Genomic DNA, 22,647 nt, shown 5'->3' with positions numbered 1-22,647 from the left:
TCTATCAGAGGACGGCTCGTGGCGGCGGTAAATAAGCTGGGCTGGTACGTCGTATATTACTCTTTTCCTGGTGTCACGTTCGGCGACGACCGGGTTGTCCAATCGTGTCCGGTGATCGATGGTGAGCGGAACAACAACGTCGACGACGGCTGACCGGCGGCGGATCCGGCTGTGTCCGCGCGACTTGCGCGTGAACAGGTAACGGCGATTTGCGGGAGGCGATGAAAGCGCGTACTTTTTTTATGAGCGCGCCGCGTGCGATCGTCCCTTATCCTTCGGGTTTAGACGCAAATATCGTATATACACATGTGTGTGCATATACGTGTAGGTGGGATTCCCTTGTAAACGTGTGTCTGTAGGTAAGAGACGGATTGCGTGTCTGTGTGTAAGTGTTTCTGTGTATGTGTGTGTACGTGTGATACGCGAAAACAACTGTATAAAATTATCGATTGATTATTTTTGTTTTGACGGGCCAAGTGAAAGAGACGAGTCGATCGATTTGAAAGAAAAAACGTGAACCGTGATTTAAATGAACGACACACCGGCCAGGCAAGTAAGAATAATAATAATATTGTTACGTAAGCACTGCGACACGATTGGTACGCAGGTTGCCGATAGACTGACGGACTGCGAACGAGCGCGACGCTCGAGACGGGTGCGCGACGCTCGAGACGGGTGCGCGCGCGGGGTCGGATCGCCGTCGGCGCAGGGGTGGGGCGGTGGGGTGCGGTGGGGTGCGGCGGAGTGCGGTGGGGTGGCCCGCGGGCCACTGGGTCGGGGTAGGTGAGTGGGTGGCTGCTCGGGGGTGGGGATCACACACGAGGCACGACGAGCCACGACAAGGCACGACGGGGCACGACGAGGGGGTCAGGGGATGAGGCACGCGACTGGAGGGGACGAGCCCTCCCTATTCCACCTTTTCCTACGACGCGACGCGACGACGCTGACGGCGCGCGGCGCGGCGCGGCACGACACGGCGGACTCGACCGAGGAAACTGAGCTCTATCAAACCAAAGGAATCATCAGGCTCGTCCACGGATAGGAGATGGAAAATTCTACGACATTCCCGTGCGGCTGTTTCCTTTCATTCCTGCTAATATCTTTTACAGTTTTTTTTTCAGAAGTAGCCTTCTAACCGCAGCTTGACAACAGCTAAAATATCGATTTTGGTTCTTGAAACAGATACGGAGAACCTATAATTCCATGAACAGTTATGCAGAACCGGTTATGCATTTTCATTTGTTATCAATTTCGATTAGTTTTTCGGTTCTACATGCAGTTAACTCCAAATTCAAAATAATTGTTCATAAATAATGTGCTTTTGGTTTGTTTTCGGGCATAATTCACTTCATATTTATTGAATAAGACATATTCATTTTTTGACCTTTTATTACGTTCATCTTTTAATAAAAACAATTTAATATGTCAGATTTGATAAATATAAAGTGAATTATGCCCGAAAATAAACCAAAGGCACGGCAATTGGTTACGCCACAGTAACCAGCTCTACTACCCTATTTCCATTTTATATGACCTGTAGTGCATTTTATGCATATAAAATTGAATCTTGTGACTCATACAACAGTTATACTTTTAACAGCTGTTTTTATATGCAAACTAATTCTAAACTATGTAAATTAACTTTCACTTATATATTTGTAGCTGCTCCAACTACATCTGCAAATTGTGAAGCTTCTTTCAAAATGACACATTTTCCACAACTATAGTTTTGGATTGATACATAATTCGTACAACGTCCTTCTGGATATTCTATTAAATTGCGTATAACATTTCGACTCTAATGTAAAATGTGTAAAATTTTATATTATATCATGTAACCGCACCAATGTCTGCCCGCTTAACGTTTAATGAACAACATCAATCGGATATCACTTTAAAAATAATTCAAAACAAACATACTAATCAAAGAAACTCGTAGCTCTGAACAAGCTCAACTACTTCCGTCATCTCATAGTTCGCGATCTCTTGTTGTAAGTACACTTACGGTTACTTACCCTTGTTTAAAAATTCTTGATCTTTTTCATGAATTGATGTACCTTTCGAAAATAATGAACCATCTCGTCAATCCGCACACGATGAGTTTCTGGTAAATGAATTTCTTGAAATTAAATAAAACTAAATAAATGGTTTTGTAGGATAAGTTAACCCTCCACATCCTTCATTATACAAGGTGACCCAAAAATGTTTCGCAATCCTGAAATGGGGATCCTGAGATCATTTGAAGTAACTTTTTCCGTAGCGAAAATGCAAACCGCGGCTTTGTTCACGAGTTATAAACAAAAAATACTGACCAATGAGAAGCGAGCGCGGCCAGCGCGAGGCGGCCTAGCCAACAAGCGGACGAAGCCCAGTTCCGCTCATCATCATCTCGCGTCTCATTGGTCGCACTTTTTCGTTAATAACTCGTAAACAAAGCTGCGGGCTGCATTTTCGCTAAGAAAAAAGTTACTTAAAATGAGCTCAGGAACCGCCCATTTCTAGATTGCGAGACATTTTTGGGACACCCTGTACTTAAACCAGATCACTTCCTGCATTATAAATATGACCTCCAAAAGGAGAATATGAATACAGAGTGCAAAATTTATATATTATTCAAGATCAGAATAGAAAAAACTTATATGCATAGCCAACGCACATCATTTATTAAATTCTCCTTAATTGACGCTCAGATTGTGCACAAAAATGAACAATTTGGAAATAGGAGATACGATTATTCGAGCTTTGCGGCTCGTTTTTATTGTTGTTGTTAATCGATAACTATAGAAACGAGCCGCAAAGTTCGTATAATCGTATCTCCTCTTTTGTGTACAATCTGGGCATTCATTAGGGAGAATTTACTGTACATCGAAATATACACGAAAATTTTCCGGATAACAGAATTACGTGACAAAAGACTGCACGTCACTGTTTCGGAAATGAAAATGCGTCAACTATCCGTATTCGGACATCTGCATTTTCCTTAGGATGCAGATGGTATCGAACCTACCGTCACGCCGCACGAGGGGAAAAAAGAGAGAGCTATACGTATTACTCCGTTCTGCTCGAAAAACTTCGTAACCATACGCTTTCCCCGTGACTAACAGGTGGAAGCCGTTTGGAACGTGCAGCTTTCCTCGAGATTAGCAGGTGGAGGATGCTACGACTAGTTGTGACGCGGATTATTTCGAACCATGTCTGGGGAAACCGCCTTCCCGTAGAAAGCAGATGGACGACTTACACAAAGCAAGCTTCAAAAGGATCGCCTTTTACCTTCCGTACATTCTCATTACCAAGAACAATCAAGTCTTTAACAAAACGTACTTACTCCTTTTTAAGAGGAGTTCCTCGTATAACTGTCTGAAAAATCGAATTTCTTCGCATAAATTAATAATAGTCTCACTATAAGTATGAGCTATCTTTTTTATGCACGTTTCACCTATAGTGGATAAAAAAAACTATTGACACTCCTTTTAAAGGTGTGAGATTTTTAAAGCTCGATTAAATTTTCTTCAATTTTTGGAAAACGTTAGATTTTAACAACACTGAGTAAAATACTTTCTTTCAATTTTTGCCATTACTTGGAATAACAAAAAGAGAATTAAAAAACTCATGTTTTTTCATTTTTTCATCTGAGCCTATAACGAAAATTTAGCAATTAAATTTTTTACTATTTTTAGTTGTTTGTAACTCACAACAACGTCGACCAATTTCGAACAAATTTTTGGTATGCATAGGTTCAGATAAAAAAGTTAAAAAAACGTGAGTTTTTTATTTCTTTTGTGGTTCCAAGTAATAACAAAAATTTAAATAAAGCATTTTAGTGTATAGTAAACTCTAATATATCTCTCAATTATACCGTTTTAAATGGTGTGACAATGCTTTCTTTACCATTGCTTCTATGAAAACTCAAATACAGTAAATAACGAGCTTTTCCAGCGATAAAACACATTTTACAAAGTGATTGCTATCGACTTACTTGAAGAAGATCGCACGGAGTTGTGGGAACATTTTTGACAATGGGAAGATGTATTTTAGACTGGTGCGAGTGTGAAAGTATATTATGTATATACAGTAAATTCTTCCTAATTTTCCTTCAGCTTGTAAACAAAAATGGACAAGTTGGGAAGAGGAGGTACGATTATTCGAGCCTTATGCTTCGTTTTTATAATTGTTGACAATCGCTAAATATAAAAACGAGTCGCAAGGCTCGAATAACCGTATCTCTTATTCCCAAATTGTTCATTTTTGTGTACAATCTGAGCGTCAATTAGGAAGAATTTACCGTATTACGATTTTGTAAGAAGTTTAGTTATAGTATGGAATAGCACGTTATATGAATTTACTTTGTTAAGGATGTATTCTGCATTGGACGCGTTGTTTCAAGCGTCACGTCAGTATTTTCCTTAATGCAATTTTACCTTAATTTTAGTACAGGGATAGCGGCTTACAATTTTGTCGGAGCGAAATTCTATGTTCTCTAAGTTTAACATTAGAACTACCAAGCCAGTAAAAATGTATAGTTTCTGACTTCTTCTCTTACAATCCCTGACATTATAAAAATATTTCGATGAGAAACTTTTAGATAAAAACTCCTTTATTCGAGCTTACGTTACAATAGAAATCATACGAAATTTAAATAAATCTAACCTTGTCATTGTTATAAACAATGTACATTTGTCATGTTTAGGACTCTGTAATTCCAATGTTAAAGAAAAAATACGGTGCGGAGTTTTTCTAGAAAAAAGAAAACAGACACTAATATTGTCTTATTTTAAACATGAGTTATCCCCCTTAAACGAATTTCCACCTCGTTTCTCCCATCGTTTATTCATAACGGAAGGGGATTATTGACAGCAGAGGCCGCTTTAAGAATAAAAAGACGCAACGAATTGGGATAGTAAATATGTAATCCGATAAAATCTGCACTTCATCCGAAATCGATAAAAACGAACATTTGCTGCGAAACTTACATATCAAAGAGAAACGATTTTTTTGCGGGAACAATTCTCACTCAGGAGCCAGTTAAACCGGTGAATGTAAAAGATAATACAGACGCGTATTGTGAGGTGGATATACCGTGAGCCCGTAAGGTGTAGCAGCAAAGAGAATGTTTTATTGATGACTTATTGCTCGAATCGATCGACGGTTCCACGGTAGCGAGTAGTGTAACATTATTGTACCTGACTGTATTAGGGACATGCAAAAGCTTTTATCTTTCTTTTTCTAACTATTCATATAGGATAACTTTAACTAGTTACAATCTCTCGCCATTTTGTGCAATTGTTTGCTTACATCGATATGTAAAAATCAGCAACTTTATTCTCCACTAGCGAGAATAACTTTGCAAAACAGTAATAAATGGTAATCGATGCATGGTAAAAGGATTTACATTCAATACTGTGACCGCTAAGGGTTTTAATAATGCAAAAACGTTAATCGATTTGTTCGGTTCACGGCGAAAGTATTGTATCTCGCAGCGAGTATAACTTCTATAAAATAGTGTAGATATAAAATTTTGTTAAGATCTTAAAGAGACTAGTTTACTAGACAATGGCTAAACAAATTTTTGCAAAAATTTCAATTGGTTAGAGTGACAGACGGGAGAAAGTCATCCGAAATGAAAGAAAATATTTCGAATGTTAATATTAATGTATATGTTACGTATGAATAAAGGGAAATTGGAAGGGAGAATAACACTTTGCGAACACCTAATACATACATACACATTATACAACATACATATACATAATTATGTATAAGATATACATATAATATGTATGTAAATATGAATGCAATATTAAAAGCAATCCTTTCAAAATGTTGCCCCTTAAAATCGCATCAAACTCTTATACAATTATTCACGGATAAACGTTGTTTCAATTTTTCTACAGATTTGGCTTACGACTGCTCTTCCTTTTGTGTTTCACGTTTCGTGATCGTCTTGGCAAACACGCTGGAAAACTTTTTATGCAACTTCCAAAGTATAAACACTGGAATATCGCAATTAAACTTGACTACACCAGCAGATAGGCGCTTACGTAAAGAATATAAAATGACTTGCACGCCATGATTATTGCGGCACCAAGCTAACGCCCGTACCGTTGCCATTTATTTCGCTCAATAATCTGAGCATGCGAGAATTGCACGCTTCAAGTTTACATGGCTTTTCAAAACACGCCGTTGTTCTCCAATAATTTCGAATAAAAGTTGAAATTGAAAAAATCAAAATGGTAATATAAAACACAGGTTTTACATTCCAAATTCATTTTTGTAGATCATATTCACTATTTTACGAATTAGAGTGTCACGTTACGTGTTTCGTTACAATTGTGGAAGGGTTCTGAGAATTTGGAGGTTGCGTTCCTCCAAATGAATACGGCATAATTCATAGGTATTTTTTATGGAAGGTGTTGGAAGAGATGGATAGGATTTGATAGGTCGGAGTTACTGTGATAATTGTTTTTATCTTCCAGTTCTAGCTTGACATTCGCTTCTGAGCGGACTTCGTAAATGGAGATATTCTGGTGAGCAAGAATTCAGTTTTTTATTTATTTTTACCCTTATGCAACACCCTGCACACCCTGTATAACATGCTTTTCTGCAATGAATGCATCTGATGCCCGTGGGGGAGCAAGAGTGGGACTCTCTTTTTTAATAACCCTACACCTACAGAAGATTCTGGGATTTCCATAGAATTTCTGAGAAGATGGGGCCAAGAATCCTTTTATTGAGATACCTGACGTATAATATCTTGCTGGCAGAAGTAGATTGTGTGAGATGATCTTGTAAGCCAAAATCTGAACTGTATCTCTTTATTATTCCTTCTTCTCCAAGTAGTATATCGGGGCGCAAATGCGACAATGTTCGGTTCTGCCAGTATTTTGTTTGCTTTCATATTATTGTTAAACTCTCTCTCTCTCTCTTTCTCCTCTTTGCTTCAAGCGATGAACACTTAATAAATGTATTGGCTTTGCTAAGTACGTCATATCGTAAGCTGATGATTTGTTTCCTTTGTCAAGTAAAGCCGCAGGCTTTTGCCATTTTAAATTGTTTGATTAGCTTTGCTTTCGTTACTTATTCTTTTCAGACAGTTTTGTCGAGTCTATAATTGGAAGGAGTTTCTATGGCGACCATTCTATGACGTTTGTAGCGTCCATTTTGGATTGGTGTCTCCCAAGAATTCTAAGGGGCTCGGAAGAATGGTACAGAAAAAGACTACTATAACGTGATTGTTTCCCTTGATTATCTCTAAGGTAGATATAAAGTTTATCTTGTGGGTATCGAGAGAGAGAGAAACTCTGGAAGGGCACGAGGGTGTAGCGTTGTGTATCTGGGTTCACTGACTTCCTAATTACACTTTCCACTTTTATTTAATCAAACTTAAATTTAAAGTTTCAAAAACTTGGGCGCGCCAGTCGTCACATCCGCTGCCGTTGGTGTCATCCACAGGATTCACCTTTATAAATCAAAGAAAGAATAAGAAATGTGTCGCTAATCCATCTAGAGAAAACTTTCGGTACTACGTCCTCTTCTACAGCCGTCATTCCGACTTCGTTAAACTGTTTGTAACATTCGAGGTAAATATTTGCCAAGTCCGGTCGATTTTCGAGCTACGAGTTTCTGGGAATAGAACTGGCAAGCTAAAAAAATTGTGTACTTATTCAAGCGAACGTTGCCCTTTTGGTTAACGTAACAACTTTCCAATTTTACAAATTTTACTTTTCAATTATAATAATATTTATCAACATTTATTAATTTATGAAATGAATTACTTTGAATCAAATTCAGTGCATGCGTTAAAAATATTGTATATTTATTAAACCTTTTACAGTCATGTAAAAATATTTTCATATAAATCACTTTTATTTTTCAATGCTTCCGAGTGTGCGTACGTTGAATTTAATTAGTTATTAAAATACTAATTTATATTTTAGAGAATTGCATGTTCCATAACACACACATATGAAAAATGGATATACTTCATTTCATATACTACATAATATGTATATGTATATTGTCCATTTACGAAGTTACGTAGTGAAATAATTATTTAAGAATATTTAATATGAATCAGTATTTCCTAGTTGAATGTAAATTATTATTTATAACTAAATTATATTAATATAATGAATGAATAAAAATTAAAGATTATTAATGAAAACGTGACTTCTTCTTTTTCTTGTAAGAAAGCGCGGGAAAATAGTTAAAGCGATTACACTGCATTACACGACCTGACAGTTGCCGTTGCCAGTTACTTCGAAGTGCATGTGTAGTTTGCTTGATGCTAAGTAGAAAATGATATACAGTTGACAACGTTTTCAAAACTATAATTTGTTTACCAATTAATATTTATATATTTACTACGTCTTCGATACTAAAAAACTTTGTAAGTACGATCTACAAATATTAATGAATAAATATACAATAGATCTCCATAAAATGCGATAAAAAAATGACTATCGTATTGTTTCTGTTAGTAAATGTAATTTTTTGTGAACAATTTTCTGATCGCATTATTCGAGACCTGCTGTATTTAAAAGTTTGTTTTAAAATAATTATATTTATACCAACCAACTTACAAATAACAGTTACAAATAATATTTTCAGCAATTTAAAATGGATAATGACAGTGATTCTGACGTAGGTGATATTCTGAATGATCTATTAGCTAATGCGAACGTTGAAGAAATTCAAGAAACATCTCCACAGGCTTCGCCAAAAGCTAAAGCACTGAAAGAGCTAGATTTTAATTTTTTAGATAGTACACATGAAACAAGTAATAAAAATCAATCACTTAATCTGAAAGAGAAGAGCGAAGTTTATGATGATAATCTTGATTCTTCGGATGATGAAGACAGACGTTATTTTGAGGAACAAAATTACTCTAATTATGGTCGCGATATAAAATCTTTGTTAAAACAGGATGATACTAAGAAAACTGAAAACAAGACTGTACTTCGTGAAACAAGTTCAAAAACATTCAACTTTAGTGCAACAAAACAAACTACAAATGTAACAAAGACAATTGACAACAATAATACAATTAACAATAATTTTACATCGAAAGAGGTTTATAGCGATCCATGTTTTGGATTAAGAATTATTACTCCGATTATATCTTCCACAGAGTTGAAATCACGTATGGATGGTAAAATACCAGTGACGGTATCAAAGATTACATCTCATATTAACTCAGGAAAAAAGGATAACGATTGGGTAATTGCAGGAGTACTAGTAAATAAATCTCCACCAAAGACTTCCCAAAAAGGAAGCACGTATTCCATATGGAAAATAAGTGATTTATCTGAAAATATAAATACAGTATGCATTTTTATGTTTGGTAATGCATACAAATCATTTTGGAAAACTACAGTCGGAACTGTGATAGGTATTCTTAATCCCAGCATCTTAGAATCAAAAGGAAATACTGATTTAGCTACGTTATCCATCAATAATGCTCAGAAAATCATGATTCTTGGTAAATCTAAGGATTTAGGAAAATGTAAATCAGTAAAAAAGAATGGAGAACCATGTAATGCAATTGTGAATACCAGTCGCTGTGAATTCTGTGTTTGTCATATCCAGCAGGAGTATAAGAAGTGCTCTCGTAGAGCAGAACTTCAAGCATTTAGTAATACACAGAAGTTTTCAATAGATATGTTAAAGAATAAAAATCAACAGAAACAGTCACTTAGTAGTAGCAATAATATGCCAGAATTTCATGCTATTGTTGCTGTCAAAAATAAACAGTTAGAAGAAAAGGATGCAAAGCGTTTAGCATTACTTTCAGATAGCCAAAAGACTGAAAGTTGTGGTATAAAATCCATGGACAATTTAAAGTGCAAAGCTATAGACTCACCAGAACAACAAATGAAGAAGAATTTTAATGAAATAAATAGATCAAGGGGTTGGAAAGCTGCTGTATTATCTCAGTCATCCAATGAAAAACCTGTAGCTGTAACATCTACTTTATTAAAGATGAATGCAGGTAAACTGACTGATCCAGGAAAACAAAATTTGAGCACGATTTCTAGACAGTCTTTAAATCCACAATTAGGTGTTGGTTGCTTTGGAGGAACTATAGATTTATCACAACCTATAACTAAAAAACAAATTAACGTAGCGAGGAATAATGCAATTAAATGGGTGCAAAAAAATGGAAAAATTGAGGCCAAGGACCCTAATAAAACGCGATTGAACAAAGAGGAAAAGATGGAAAAGGGGAAGAAACGAGCAAGAGAATCAGAAACTTGTGAAGAACAAGTAACGAAAAAACCAAATGTGTTATCAGATAAATTTAAAGAAATGTTGCAAGTTAAGTCTGCTCATACTGATCTCATCGAAGAATCTTACGAACAAGAGAAGGAAAAATACTTCAATAAGTTAGAAATGAAAGAAAAAATGGAAGAGAAGATGTTAACTACTTATAAAATCCCTTGTAAAGCTGTTAAATGTTTAGTCTGTAAATACACAGCATTTTCTGCTTCAGAACTGTGTAAAGAACAAAAGCATCCATTACGTGTTGCTGATGCAACTAAAAGATTCTTCAAGTGTGGAGATTGTGGAAGAAGAACTGTAAGCTTAAATAGAATACCTTCGCATAGTTGCATAAAATGTAGTAGTTCAAATTGGATAATAGCTGCAATGATGGATGAAAGAAAAACTAACGTTCATGTTATTCCTTTGTCTATACGTGGTGATGAAGAGACACATCTAGGTTCAACAATTACAGATGCTAGTCTTAATCTCTTAGTTCCAGAGACAGATGGCAAGTAATATTGTGTTGTACGTAATCAATAAACTTTTATAAAGTGTTATGTATTTTAATCTTTTATATCTATCAAACTTTTATACTGTCATAAGTATAGGTAACTCTGTTCCTTCGTTTTTATTGTCCTTAATATGAGTATTTCCTTTAATTTATATAATATACAAATGTAAAAAAATCCTAATGCCATGACTATATATGTTATATAGTTATATATATGTTCTTTTATATTTTTACAAGTCTAATATTAGTTTTAAAGCAATTAAAAGAAAAAGTATGTTCAATTGTAGCTGTCTAATGCACATACCAAGCAAAAATATTCTAGATACAATCAGGTATAAAAATGGTATAAAATGTATCCCACTGTGTAACTCCTTTTTATTATATTATGCTAATATCCTTTTTTCTTATTGATAAGAATCAAGTTGGATAATAGACTGGAAAGGGCAGCTTTTCTATTTAACTGCACTCTGTTACGTAGGTAAACATGTCTTATCAATTATCAATAATCAAAGACATTCTTTTCACTATAGTGTGTAACCAAAATTTGCTTATACATATAAAAAGGGAAACATTAATAAAATTGCAAATGTGAAGAGAATTGTTATAATCGGAGCCTGGAAATATTGCTCATCACAAATCCATCACGGAGTAATCATTCTAAATACTGTTTATCATCTATTTTGTCAATTCGTATCACCATTATTATTTAGTCGAATTCTATGTGTATTTCTATAAATTAAACATTTGTAATTATTTATTTTTAAAATGCTCCGTGGGAGCATACGTTTTGTATATTTCCGGGCCCTAATAGCAACTTATTTGCATGAGAAACATAGATTGTATTTTTCACTTACTTCTTATTCTTCATATTTAAATCTATCCAGATTCTAATGAAACTTCGATATTAACGACATGTTCATTTCCTTTTTGTATAAATTTTAAGTAATGCGCATGTGAAAAAAGGGGGATTAGAAATAATGTTTAATTGCTGAGTCACATATAGTTTTCAACTATATATACAAGTTCATTAATCTTATCTTACTAAACGATAAATTTTATGTATGTTGTGATTACATATATTGTAATAATTATGAAAAGAAACACGGCAAAAAACCTTTTTTGTATATTTGTGAATGTGTAATTTGATAATAAAAACAATTTCTCCAAGATAATTTTAATTTCTATAACAGGAATTTTTATAAATATGGACTTTTTGTGTTCCATAATATATCTCATAATCATTATTTCAATATCCCTTTTTGTCACTTCACAGAACATTGTTTTAAAATAGAACTTGAATCTCATAGTACAGCCAACTCCAAATCGTTGAACTTGAAATCCATAATTCTACGGTATCCTCTTCGCACTAAATTCTGTGAAAACTTCAAACGCAGCTGACGTGTTTAATTACACGTATGATACATACAAAATATGAGGTATTAAATCCGTACGTTTAAAGAGTTTGATTAATAAAAATTTTGTAATAATTACATCTTTGTATTGCCTTGTCAGACATAAATAGTTCCTGACAAAATAAAAATATTTTGGTAATGCAATACGTGAGAATATAAACTGCCGAAAAAAACGTAAAATTGTAGATTTGTTAGCATATTATACAACTATGCTCATACAAGAGATCATAGGTAAGCCATAATCTAAGTACGTCATTGACACGTTTAAATAAGGTGTAATAGACTACGTCTCAAGACAAACAAAAATAAAATATGATTACAAAGATTACAAGGCTTTTCCTAGTCTCCCTCAAAGTGTTTATCGTGTTCTTACAGAACTAGGACTTAAGCATACTTAAAACAAGCTTCTGCTAAGCAGAAGAACTAATCGCACCGACATAGTAATAAATAATTACCTAGATACCTATTGAAAGAATGTTTACATATAAAAATTCCAAGAAACATTAAGCCGATATTTAACACATCAGTTTCGTAAAGACAATACACAGATACAATACTTGTAAACCATGATTCGAAATTCGTTGTGCACATACCGTAAGCCGGATCTTTCCTTGAACGTTCTATTTTGATGAAGTTTTCCGTAAAACTTTGCTCCCTTCATCACATATGGTGAAATAGTATAAATAATATCTAATTATACTATCAATTAACAATATATTAGTTTTACCAAAGATTTTCACAACATTCACAAGAATTTTCTTTTATACTATACAGCGATATTTCATAAAAGATACTTCACCAAAATTGTACGTTTCATTCTTCCCATACTTATACATACATATTATTGTTTATTACAAAGGCATCATATGAATAAGCCAGTTAAATTAACAATGTTAAAATAATTTCGTAACATTTCCTGCGTTTTCTTTCTTCTTTTTTCAAATAACTACCACGCAAATATTGTGGAAGATATTATTTTCTTTTACTAATGGAGTGCACCGTTTGTAACAATCAAAAAGATACCTTGATACACATGCGAAGCATTCGTTATATACATTTGTGAGTGTACAAAATATAAGAGTCGAGGGCCAGCGAAGTTAATATAGATTACGAAAATTATCTCTTATGTTTACATATGTGTATCACTCGATGAGACGGAAAGGTTTTATTTTTCCCGGGATATTACACGACCTTAACTTATGTCTAAGGCAACAGTGCCATTAAAAATTTAAGTCTATGTACAGAACTCTTCATTATTCATATGAATTTAGTAATCGGTATAGAATGCACGATACGCAACTTCAAGTTTATAATAATCAGTTTATTACAGCTTATTTATGATTGTGTCTGAACAAAAATAACGCTACATCTTCGCCGTTAGAGTACTCTTTTTTACTTATATTTTTTTCCACCCTAAAATTCATAATATAATGACAAACATCAATTTTATATAAAATTATGATGTTTTAAATCATGTACTGTACAAACATATTCAGCACTGTAGCGCGTGTAATTATTGAAATAAATCCATGTGAATAATTAAAGACTATAATTGTAATACAAGGTAATGTTGTGTGAGAATAGGCAGGTATCAAGCTGGCTTAATTAAGTGTCACAGTCTTCGAGTTGCCTTTTTTCTTCATGGACATGGATTATCGGCGCGCTGCATCTTGTGCTTCTCTCTTTTGTATATCGATTGCTTAAATGAACTCTAATGAATAATTTTATGATGTATATATGTGTGTAATTGTTCCTCTCTGTTGGTGTGTACATATATTTTGTGTGTGTGTGTGTGTGTTGCACATGTTGCATCATATGATAATTTATCAAGGGAGAACATATACTTATGTTTTCTTCTGTAGCTAAAAGAACTGTCTGTTGTCGCACAGATTTAATAGTCATCCAGATCAAAACTATCAACTTCAACATCCTCCAACTGCATGCTCTGAAAGTCCACTTTGTACCGCAATATACCTGTAAAATACATGTTTGAAAATACTACTTTAGTACACAAGGTGTTACTGTTAAGTTTGATTATTTCTATGATCAATTAATAGAAGAAAAAATCAAAATATTGTAATAATATATTACAGATGACACTATAAGACAAATTTTCTGTATAAATGAATAATAACGCAGAACTTATAATTGTTTGTTTATAAATATAATTTCATATATCTTCGGTATAATAATTCATCATGCATGAGATGTTGTTTACAGTGTCTTTCAAGTTTCGAAATGCAACTTGTTAATTTTCAAATGTAGCGTACATACGTTTTAAGAAAAGATTGGTCTGAATGAAATTCAGTGGTCGTTCATATTTATGAAAAACACTGTCGTTAGAAACAATGTATACAATTATGCAATGCAGTCAAATAAAAAATAAATAGTTGCTGTAAGCAACATAAAATGACACATAGAAGTATATATTTAATAATATTGTAAGAATAAATGAATGTTATACATGTAATGAGTGTTATAATTTCAAAATCGTAATCATAGAAGTTTGAAAAATTTATTATTTGCACAAGCAATAGGTTCTAACATGGATAAAAAAAATTACTACAAAGAAAGAATCAGTACTCATATAAGGAAAAAATAAGTATACTAAAATAAAATATCAATAATTGAATAAAAAAATAATCGTTAGTATTTTTCATTATAAAGTATATAACACTTTTGCTTTAAACGATATTTCTAAGTATTAGCATTGTTACTAACAAAAAAAAGAGGATGATAGACAAAATTTAGTGTTGAAATACAAATAACTAGACCTTAATAACATCACTAAAAATAAATCAGAGGAAACTCTATATTAGCAAGTAAAATGATTCTTTGTATGTACAATGTATAACATTCTAAAGCACAAATAATATATTTAATGATTTAAAAAATGCAGTAGAAAGGCTTAACATAGACTCAAGTTCACTGCTTCTTCTTGACACCACTAAATTAGTAGAAAGCAATTACTATACCTTTCCCAATATGCAAGCTAATAAAAACAAACCATCAATTAGAACTTATGCTTGACCAAATACACTAACAAAGCCTAGCTACTTGTTTAGGCAAACATTAGTCAAGTTACAGTTTATATCCATCACCAAAAGAATACATAAGGTGTAAATTTTATTAATTAACATAAACTTAAAAAAAAACAGAGAACTGTAGCCTTTCTCTTTGGTGATGAAATTACTATTTGCCTATTGCGTAGCATGCAGCAAGCAATAATTATGCTTATACTTTTAAATAAGCAATAATGAAGCATTCACAAATAAAAATAGTCTAGATACATAATTTTGAAGAAATATTTTCTGATTATGTCACAAGATGTGGGATTATGAATTTTATTATTATATGAGATTATAAATTATATATATATTATGTAATATGTACTATATTACGAAAGTAACATAAGTACATATTTATATAAGTATTTAACACATGTATTCAAATATATGAAAAGTATTAAAAATATAATAACTTGTTTGAACTTTAGAAATATGCTAATGTAATATAAATCTTTAATAAATGTCTACTGAAATGACGAATAATAAATGTGTATAAAATGTTAGAAAAATAAATAGGATAGATGTAACCAGAATAGAAGAAAATGTTTATGAAAAGAGTATACGAACGTTTAACATACAATAGCAAAATGATATTCAAAAATTAATGGTAAAACTTTTCAGCATTGAGTCTATAAATACTAAGAAGCTTTACATGCAAATGATAAAAACTTTCCAGGATATGTCTGCTACAGAATAAAATAAGAATCAGTGGTTTTTGTTATTATGTCGAAAATCAAATATATATACGTAATTTTCGTATATACGACCTAAATATGTATTTGGTTCATTTATCTGAGTATATGAAGGAATATTATTATAGATAATACTGTTCTATTAAACAAATTTTTTTGTTTTCATTAAAAAACATGATCATAATTATCAGTACAAATTACAGTATCACTAATACATCAAATATCTACAATTTTATAATCTTTAAGTTACTTGAACTAATAGTTTTCAAAATGCAATCCATAAAAATACCGTTTCATGGAAATAAATCATTCAACATACAAATAAATAATTTATAATGTAGTCGACTTTGGATTTATAAGTACGTTTTTCTGATTAGGTATTGAACCTACATTTTGACTTTATCTTCTAACGATTTAATACATAATTGTTATGTATTAAGAATGGATGCAATATTATTTAAGATATAAAGTGATATATTATAGATTATTTTAACTCGCCACCTCCAAATACAAAAATATTCCATATCTCATATATATACAAGATTTTCTTAACTTTTTGTACCACCAAGGAAAAAGACAGCAAAGTTTTAAGGCCTTTTATTCGTGAAAATAAATATTATACCTCGGACTTTTCAACTAAAAATATCTATATTCACATTCAAACTTATCAGAAGAAACGTATATACTACAGATCTGCACAGAAGTATTGAACTATACTATTTAGTGAGAAACCCAACAGAAGAAATTGCAATTTCTTTTGGACAAATTTATCGTATAACACATAAGTATGCATTGAATACCTTTATATTGTTGTCATAAATGTCAACGATATAATAAAGTTTTGTTATAATATTATATTAAAAAGACACTAAAATCTGAGTTAGAAATGATTTCTTAATGATAAGTATTAGTGTTATTGTAGTAAAACATTATGCTGTATTTGCATTTCAAATATAAACGCATTATGTTTAGTCAACTTACTAATTACCAACGAATGTACAAACATGTGACATTTCACGAATTTTCATTACGCAATACATACAGTAACAGTAACATGTACAATTACTTAGCTCTGTCATTAAGCTAATAAGAGAAGTATAAATTCTCCTTGATAAATTTGTCCAGTTCTGAAAGTAATATGTTCTATGATACACGAAATATAAACGAATGCACTCAAGACAGAGAAAGAGCTACCTGGTCAACTTTGAGTATTTCACAGATGAAATTAGTAATCATCGAGGTCAACATCATCAAGAGGCTCATCAGCCTGCAGTGACTGGAAATCAACTTTGTAGCGGAGGATTCCTATGCATCAAGATATACTCCATAATTAATATTAATGTTTCCAACCTTTTCTCAATACCATTTACTTTTCAATATTATATGAACTCATATAACATTTGATTAAACCTTTCTTGTTACTTTTTAATACCACACTTTTATTTAGATTTCACTCAAAATATTTTAAGTTTAAGAAAGTAGTTTACGATAATCCCTAATTCTGAATTACATTTCACGAGATGTTAAAACATTTGTATATACAATCACTAAATTACACACGTTTAGTGAATAGTTAGTTAACGTGGAATCTGCCAGCTTTCTGTTAGTACACACATTGAATAGACGAATACAAATTATTGTTTTACATGTATGTTACTTTCAGTACAGTTAAAGTTAATAACAATATGTAACGAATAAAATTGTAAAATTACCTCCAATGCCGCCAAAACCTCTTACAAATTGGGAACCTTCTTGAGATTTGTCCGTAATGATTTCCAAGGTGGCGCCGAAGCTCTTGTAATTGTTTGCAAGCCATTCGAGCAGAGGTTGACACTCTACGAGTTCCAATTCTACCCCGCTCTAGGTGAGACACAGAATATTCAATAAACACGTATTGTTAAATATATCAATATGATTATTGTTAAAAAGAATATTTTATTTAATTATTGATTAATTACAAGTGTATGAACTTATATTTCTAACCTACCTCTTTATCAGTGAAGTGAGTTTTGTCTTTTTCTTGTTCTGGTGTTAGGTGTGAAACTTTCTCTTCTGCGTTTGTATGATTTTTTAAAACATATCGCTGAATATCTAAGTTCTCCCAACAAATGAGGGTCTCTACACTACCTAATTCAAGTGCTCTTAATGTATCTTCTACGCCAAAGCAATATTTTCCCGTGTCCTGCGAGATTTCGTCGAAATAACGTCCTAAATAAAATAAAATGTATTATTATTATTTGAAAGAAGCTACTACGTATTGTTTATTAAAGTAAATATATAGTTACCAATTAATTTTTTTTCTTGAATGAATTTTACATTTTGTAAGGATTCTGCAGCTAATTCAATAGCCTGATTAAAACCGTTCTCCCCACCATATGAAACATCTACTAATTTTATAACTTTCGCTTGCAACCTCTAGAAAATTAAATACATAATTAGATCTGATTTACATTAAAATTGTATATTATTGTGACTGTATAAACTTACTGGATCGAACATATCGGATTGACTAAGTTCTGTTTTGAAATCAGCACTACCCGCTAAAATTAAACCAGCAATATTAGGTTTATCATTACTAATATAGAGTTGAGTGGCTACTTCTGCAACTTTTCGAACATAGTTGTGCCGTTTTTCCATACGTAATCGAGCGAAACGGAGCGCTGATTGACCACCTCTGCCTAAAATTGAAATTGATAAATTATTGATTATTATATATTAATAAAAGCAATATCTGTTATATTTTATGGATATTTTACTAATTATTTATGTACCATGCTTTTTTGGAAGATCTACAGTAAATTTATGTAGTACTTCGCGAGTATTTCCTTGTAAAGTGCCAAACAGTGCTCCATTACCATCCATTACTATGAAACCAAATTTGTTATCATCCGCAAGCAATGCTGTAAGAGCTTCAGTATGAAACTGAAAAGTAATAAAATATGTATTAAAATTGATTTTGTTGCTTTTAGTAACTACAAAAATATGTATAGAAAACAGAAAGTACCTTATTATCACAAAGGTAAAGAGAAGTATTAATAGGCTTAAAAGGTTCAAAATCAATGTTGACCTTCTTTTCTTTTCCTTCTTCTGTTACAATAGTACCACAATATATAACCAAGCCATTGGGAGGCACTAGAATGAATAATAAACAGTTTATGTAACTAAAGAGCATAATATAATTACCGCGCAACTATATGCATATGTTTAGTATACAAAAGAGTATACGTAATTTCTGCTTAGCAACTAAATAAACACTTATCATAAAATATAATTAAAAACAACTCTAATAATAAAATCAATATAATTACCTTTTGTATATAATTTTAACCTATGTTGGACTGAAGTGATTGCACCCAGAACAGACAATCTATTTACACGAGACTTAATATTTGATGCTGTTCCAAACTCATCTGCTAACATTTTGCTAACTCTTGATATTTGGTCTTTTGGTGGGATGATCAATGAAATCATACTCGTCCCATTCCTGCAAACGAAGATATTTCTCCCCAATGAATGATAGTTACAATAGACAATACTCTATATTACGTAATGGTCAATTACAAGATAATAATACCATAAGGAGATTTCCAAAATTCTAGAAATTTTATTTTGCTATTTAATCTACATGCATAGATGAAATGTATGTGTGCAAATGATATACGTGTTAGATAAGGGCATTGGACATATTTTTTACCTGATTTAAGACTTAATGATAATACATATTCCAAGAAATAAAAAATCACTATGTTCCAAACATTTTCAATATTTGATCAACTTATACAACGCAGCAAATCAATCGAAAGCGTACTCCACAAAAATTTTATGAAAATGATCGTTACAAATTTTAGTTTCGTTTTAAAGAAATCTGAACAAACAAGAAAATTACAGTGAAATTTCAATTTTGGAAACATTCTTTGTGTATTATAGGTGAATCTGCTTATATAAGATTATATTAGTAATAAAGCAGCAAAGAACTTTTTTTTAAAATGTGTGTGTGTGTGTGATAAAAAATTCAATGATCAATTACAAAACAAGTGCAGACATGTTTGTTAAAAGATCACAAAATTCATAGACATTTTGTATTTTATGGGTTTACGTGAAATTTATTTATACAAGAAAAAGCGAGAAATCTGTTACTTTCCATTTACCACACCGACTTTAAAATATATGTGTGAATAGAAAATCGAACAGCTGATAACGAGGAGGCGCAGCAACGTAAATTTCGACCTACTTACCCTCTAGCCATTTCGAGACTTTTTATGAGTTTCTTGATTTTCCAGATTTCGACATTACGGTCGGCGGAAGTCTCCTCGTTGGACATTGCTGCGCGTTGTGTCGCGTGGTCGCGGTTTACAGGGTTCCTACTAAATTAATCCTTCACCACCGACGAGGGATGGAGTCTGTAAAGGTGGTTCGAATCGCAGCAGGAGTCCGAATTCACGAATTTTTCTCTGAAATGAATGATCAATCCATTTATCGATAGATCTGCTTCAATCCAGTTTATACCGGATTATGTCAGACAGAACGTGTTCGGAAAAGAATTCTGATTCTGCTTTAGAGTGAAACGAAACTCTTGAGCTCATTGCTTTTCACTCACTTTCGTATCAGCGATGTCGGTGTATGCCGCGATCGTTATGTTTTAAATGCAATAATTGTGACACAGCAGGTACCACGCGAATGCGAACCTCGGAATGCACACGTCGGCCATGCACAGCGAAACGTCAGTACTTCGGTGGACGTACTGTACTGTAGGGTACAAAATGGGAAGCAAAAAGACTGAAGAGTTGGTGCGCGAGCAGCGCCTCGAGGCCGCTTTTCGTATTGTACGAGCGCAGCCGCGTTTGCATTGGCTGTTCTGCCACACTTTGTTCATATGTACCATCTAATGCCTCGTTTGCAACAATTTTGAAATTCGCACATCTACCCGATTGTTTTCTAAATCGATCATAAATTCCTATTGTTGCACCTACTTAATTAACCCATTAACTTGGTTATGCACTCATACATATCACAAGAAAATTGAATTAATAAATAAAGCTAATTTATATAGAAACGTGATATTAAATAGGATGCATTACAATCATTTGAATAGATATTGTGTATGTAACACATATAATGCACTCAGGTTTTGTGCGATTTTTCTACCTCCCTTACATTTTGCAAGCATCCCTACTATTTCATTGCGCATCCAATCCTCAATAAGTACTCGTCTTGGTATTTAATCATCAGCCAATCAAAGAAAAGCAACTTCTACACCCATTCTCACTAACGGAACACGTTGCGGTCGGTAAGTTTTGCAAAATTTAAGGTATGTACCACTTCACCATGCTAAGCCCATGCGGGGGTAACCGGCTTAGAATTATGAAGCAGGTAGAGAAATTGCTTCTCCTCTGATCGGTTGACCTATCACAGCCAAACAGTGCTGCCCTCACAGTTTTCGACAAAGAGAGGAAGTTGCGAGTAAGCAAGAGAGCACGATATTAACACAACCACAAACGAAACAAGTCACATCGACGACCAATGTAACTTGTCTCGCTTTACCGTGCTTGCTATCTCACTCTTTTCGCGCATCCGTACGCCTGCCGCTCCATTTGAAATACTCGGCGTGATATTCGATTTCTACTTTTCGCCCCTTAGAATTCTCAACCACACAGTCCAGTGTAATTGCAAACATTTTGAAACGGCAACCATTTCTATAATTATTAAAATTTTCGAAAACCCGTAAGCTATATTGTAGATGCAGTCAGTAACGAAACTGGGAATATAAGGAAATGGCTATGTTATTTATGGGTCTGGGTAATATAGAATGTTGTATTTTATTCGGCATGAACTTGACGCTCTGAAAAGGGCTGTTATTATTAAATAGAGGAGCTTGTGGAACACAGGAGGTTGTAAACCACCACTTCCTCTCTTTGACGAAAACTGTGAGGGCAGCACAGCTTAGCTGTGAAACGTCAACCAATCAGAGGAGAAGCAGTTTTTCTATCTGCTTCATAATATTAAGCCGGTTGCACCCGCATGGGCTTAGTATGGTGAAGTACTACTGTAGTCTCTGTTCGCTAGGAGTTTGCAAACCCGAATGAGTTTCGGGATCCCGAAGTTCGGAGCGGGACGAAGAAATTCGAGCGGGATCGGGCGGGATCCCGATACATTTTACTGCTCGAGATTTCGAGATCCCGAGTGTTTCGGGACTGCGCTCTCGGGCGGTCTCAGCCGGTCTCGGCCAGTTATAGTCTCTATGCATGAACAGGATATGTAAGAATCTACAAGCGTCGCACGCGATCTGTTTGGGATTCAGTTGTCAACTACACATTGAAAATATAAAAAGAAAACGGAACAGTAATGATATAAGTCTCTGATAATATTTGAAAATGATAATATAGAATAGTTCGCACGCACCCTTTGTCTTTACCCATATGTAAACTTTAAATAAGAAGGATATAAATAAAAAATAGAATCTCTGGAACGACATATGAAAAACATAGAACAATTCGATTTTTATTAAAGTTGATGCACGTCGAAACGTGCTCTTGTACCTGTAACTATGTTACCAGCTGTAGAAATTAAACGTTCGCTGGTTGTTTGGGTTGCAGGTATCACAAGTGTATGTATATTTTGTCACATTTTGTAATAGTGGATACCTGTTGCCGTAACATTTCCACCATTCCATAATGTTACATTTTCTTGATTCAGTTATTTCGGAA

The 22,647-nt window shown here is 33.4% G+C and overlaps 2 protein-coding genes and 1 long non-coding RNA gene across 8 annotated transcripts; 2 read left to right on the top strand and 1 right to left on the bottom strand.

Moving 5' to 3' along the window:
- Window positions 1–60: 60 nt before the first annotated feature.
- Window positions 61–7,932, top strand: LOC143259927 (uncharacterized). Of its 3 annotated transcripts, XR_013033977.1 has the most exons (4): window positions 61–198; window positions 6,474–6,524; window positions 7,088–7,253; window positions 7,393–7,926. It is a non-coding gene; the product is annotated as an uncharacterized LOC143259927 (long non-coding RNA). The 3 variants fall into 3 exon arrangements; XR_013033976.1 differs by having other exon boundaries at window positions 7,088–7,928; XR_013033978.1 differs by adding an exon at window positions 3,105–6,230 and having other exon boundaries at window positions 73–198; window positions 6,474–7,932.
- A 32-nt stretch (window positions 7,933–7,964) lies between these two features.
- Mcm10 (minichromosome maintenance 10 homolog) lies at window positions 7,965–10,821 on the top strand. The gene is made up of 2 exons (XM_033482203.2): window positions 7,965–8,386; window positions 8,608–10,821. The coding sequence occupies exon 2, from the start codon at window positions 8,617–8,619 to the stop codon at window positions 10,774–10,776; it is 2,160 nt and encodes a 719-aa protein (XP_033338094.2). The 5' UTR covers window positions 7,965–8,386; window positions 8,608–8,616; the 3' UTR covers window positions 10,777–10,821.
- Window positions 10,822–11,126: 305 nt separating this feature from the next.
- On the bottom strand, window positions 11,127–20,756 carry eRF1 (eukaryotic release factor 1). 4 transcript variants are annotated; one of them, XM_033482222.2, is made up of 12 exons: window positions 20,541–20,756; window positions 20,179–20,394; window positions 19,252–19,427; window positions 18,948–19,075; window positions 18,715–18,865; window positions 18,431–18,621; window positions 18,229–18,358; window positions 17,931–18,151; window positions 17,656–17,803; window positions 17,138–17,248; window positions 15,159–15,175; window positions 11,127–14,157 (listed from the first exon to the last, which is right to left on the bottom strand). In XM_033482222.2, exons 2-10 carry the CDS (start codon window positions 20,262–20,264, stop codon window positions 17,169–17,171), a joined length of 1,311 nt encoding a protein of 436 aa, XP_033338113.1. In that variant the 5' UTR covers window positions 20,265–20,394; window positions 20,541–20,756; the 3' UTR covers window positions 11,127–14,157; window positions 15,159–15,175; window positions 17,138–17,168. The 4 variants fall into 4 exon arrangements, with proteins under 4 accessions (XP_033338113.1, XP_033338122.1, XP_033338106.1 ...); XM_033482231.2 differs by lacking the exon at window positions 15,159–15,175; XM_033482240.2 differs by lacking the exons at window positions 11,127–14,157; window positions 15,159–15,175 and adding an exon at window positions 16,526–17,070.
- Window positions 20,757–22,647: the final 1,891 nt, after the last annotated feature.

This window comes from Megalopta genalis, chromosome 8 (assembly GCF_051020955.1).
Source record: "Megalopta genalis isolate 19385.01 chromosome 8, iyMegGena1_principal, whole genome shotgun sequence".
NCBI classification, from domain to species: Eukaryota; Metazoa; Arthropoda; class Insecta; order Hymenoptera; family Halictidae; genus Megalopta; species Megalopta genalis.
Note: the sequence above shows the minus strand (reverse complement) of the source record. Positions and strands in the feature narration are given on the sequence as shown.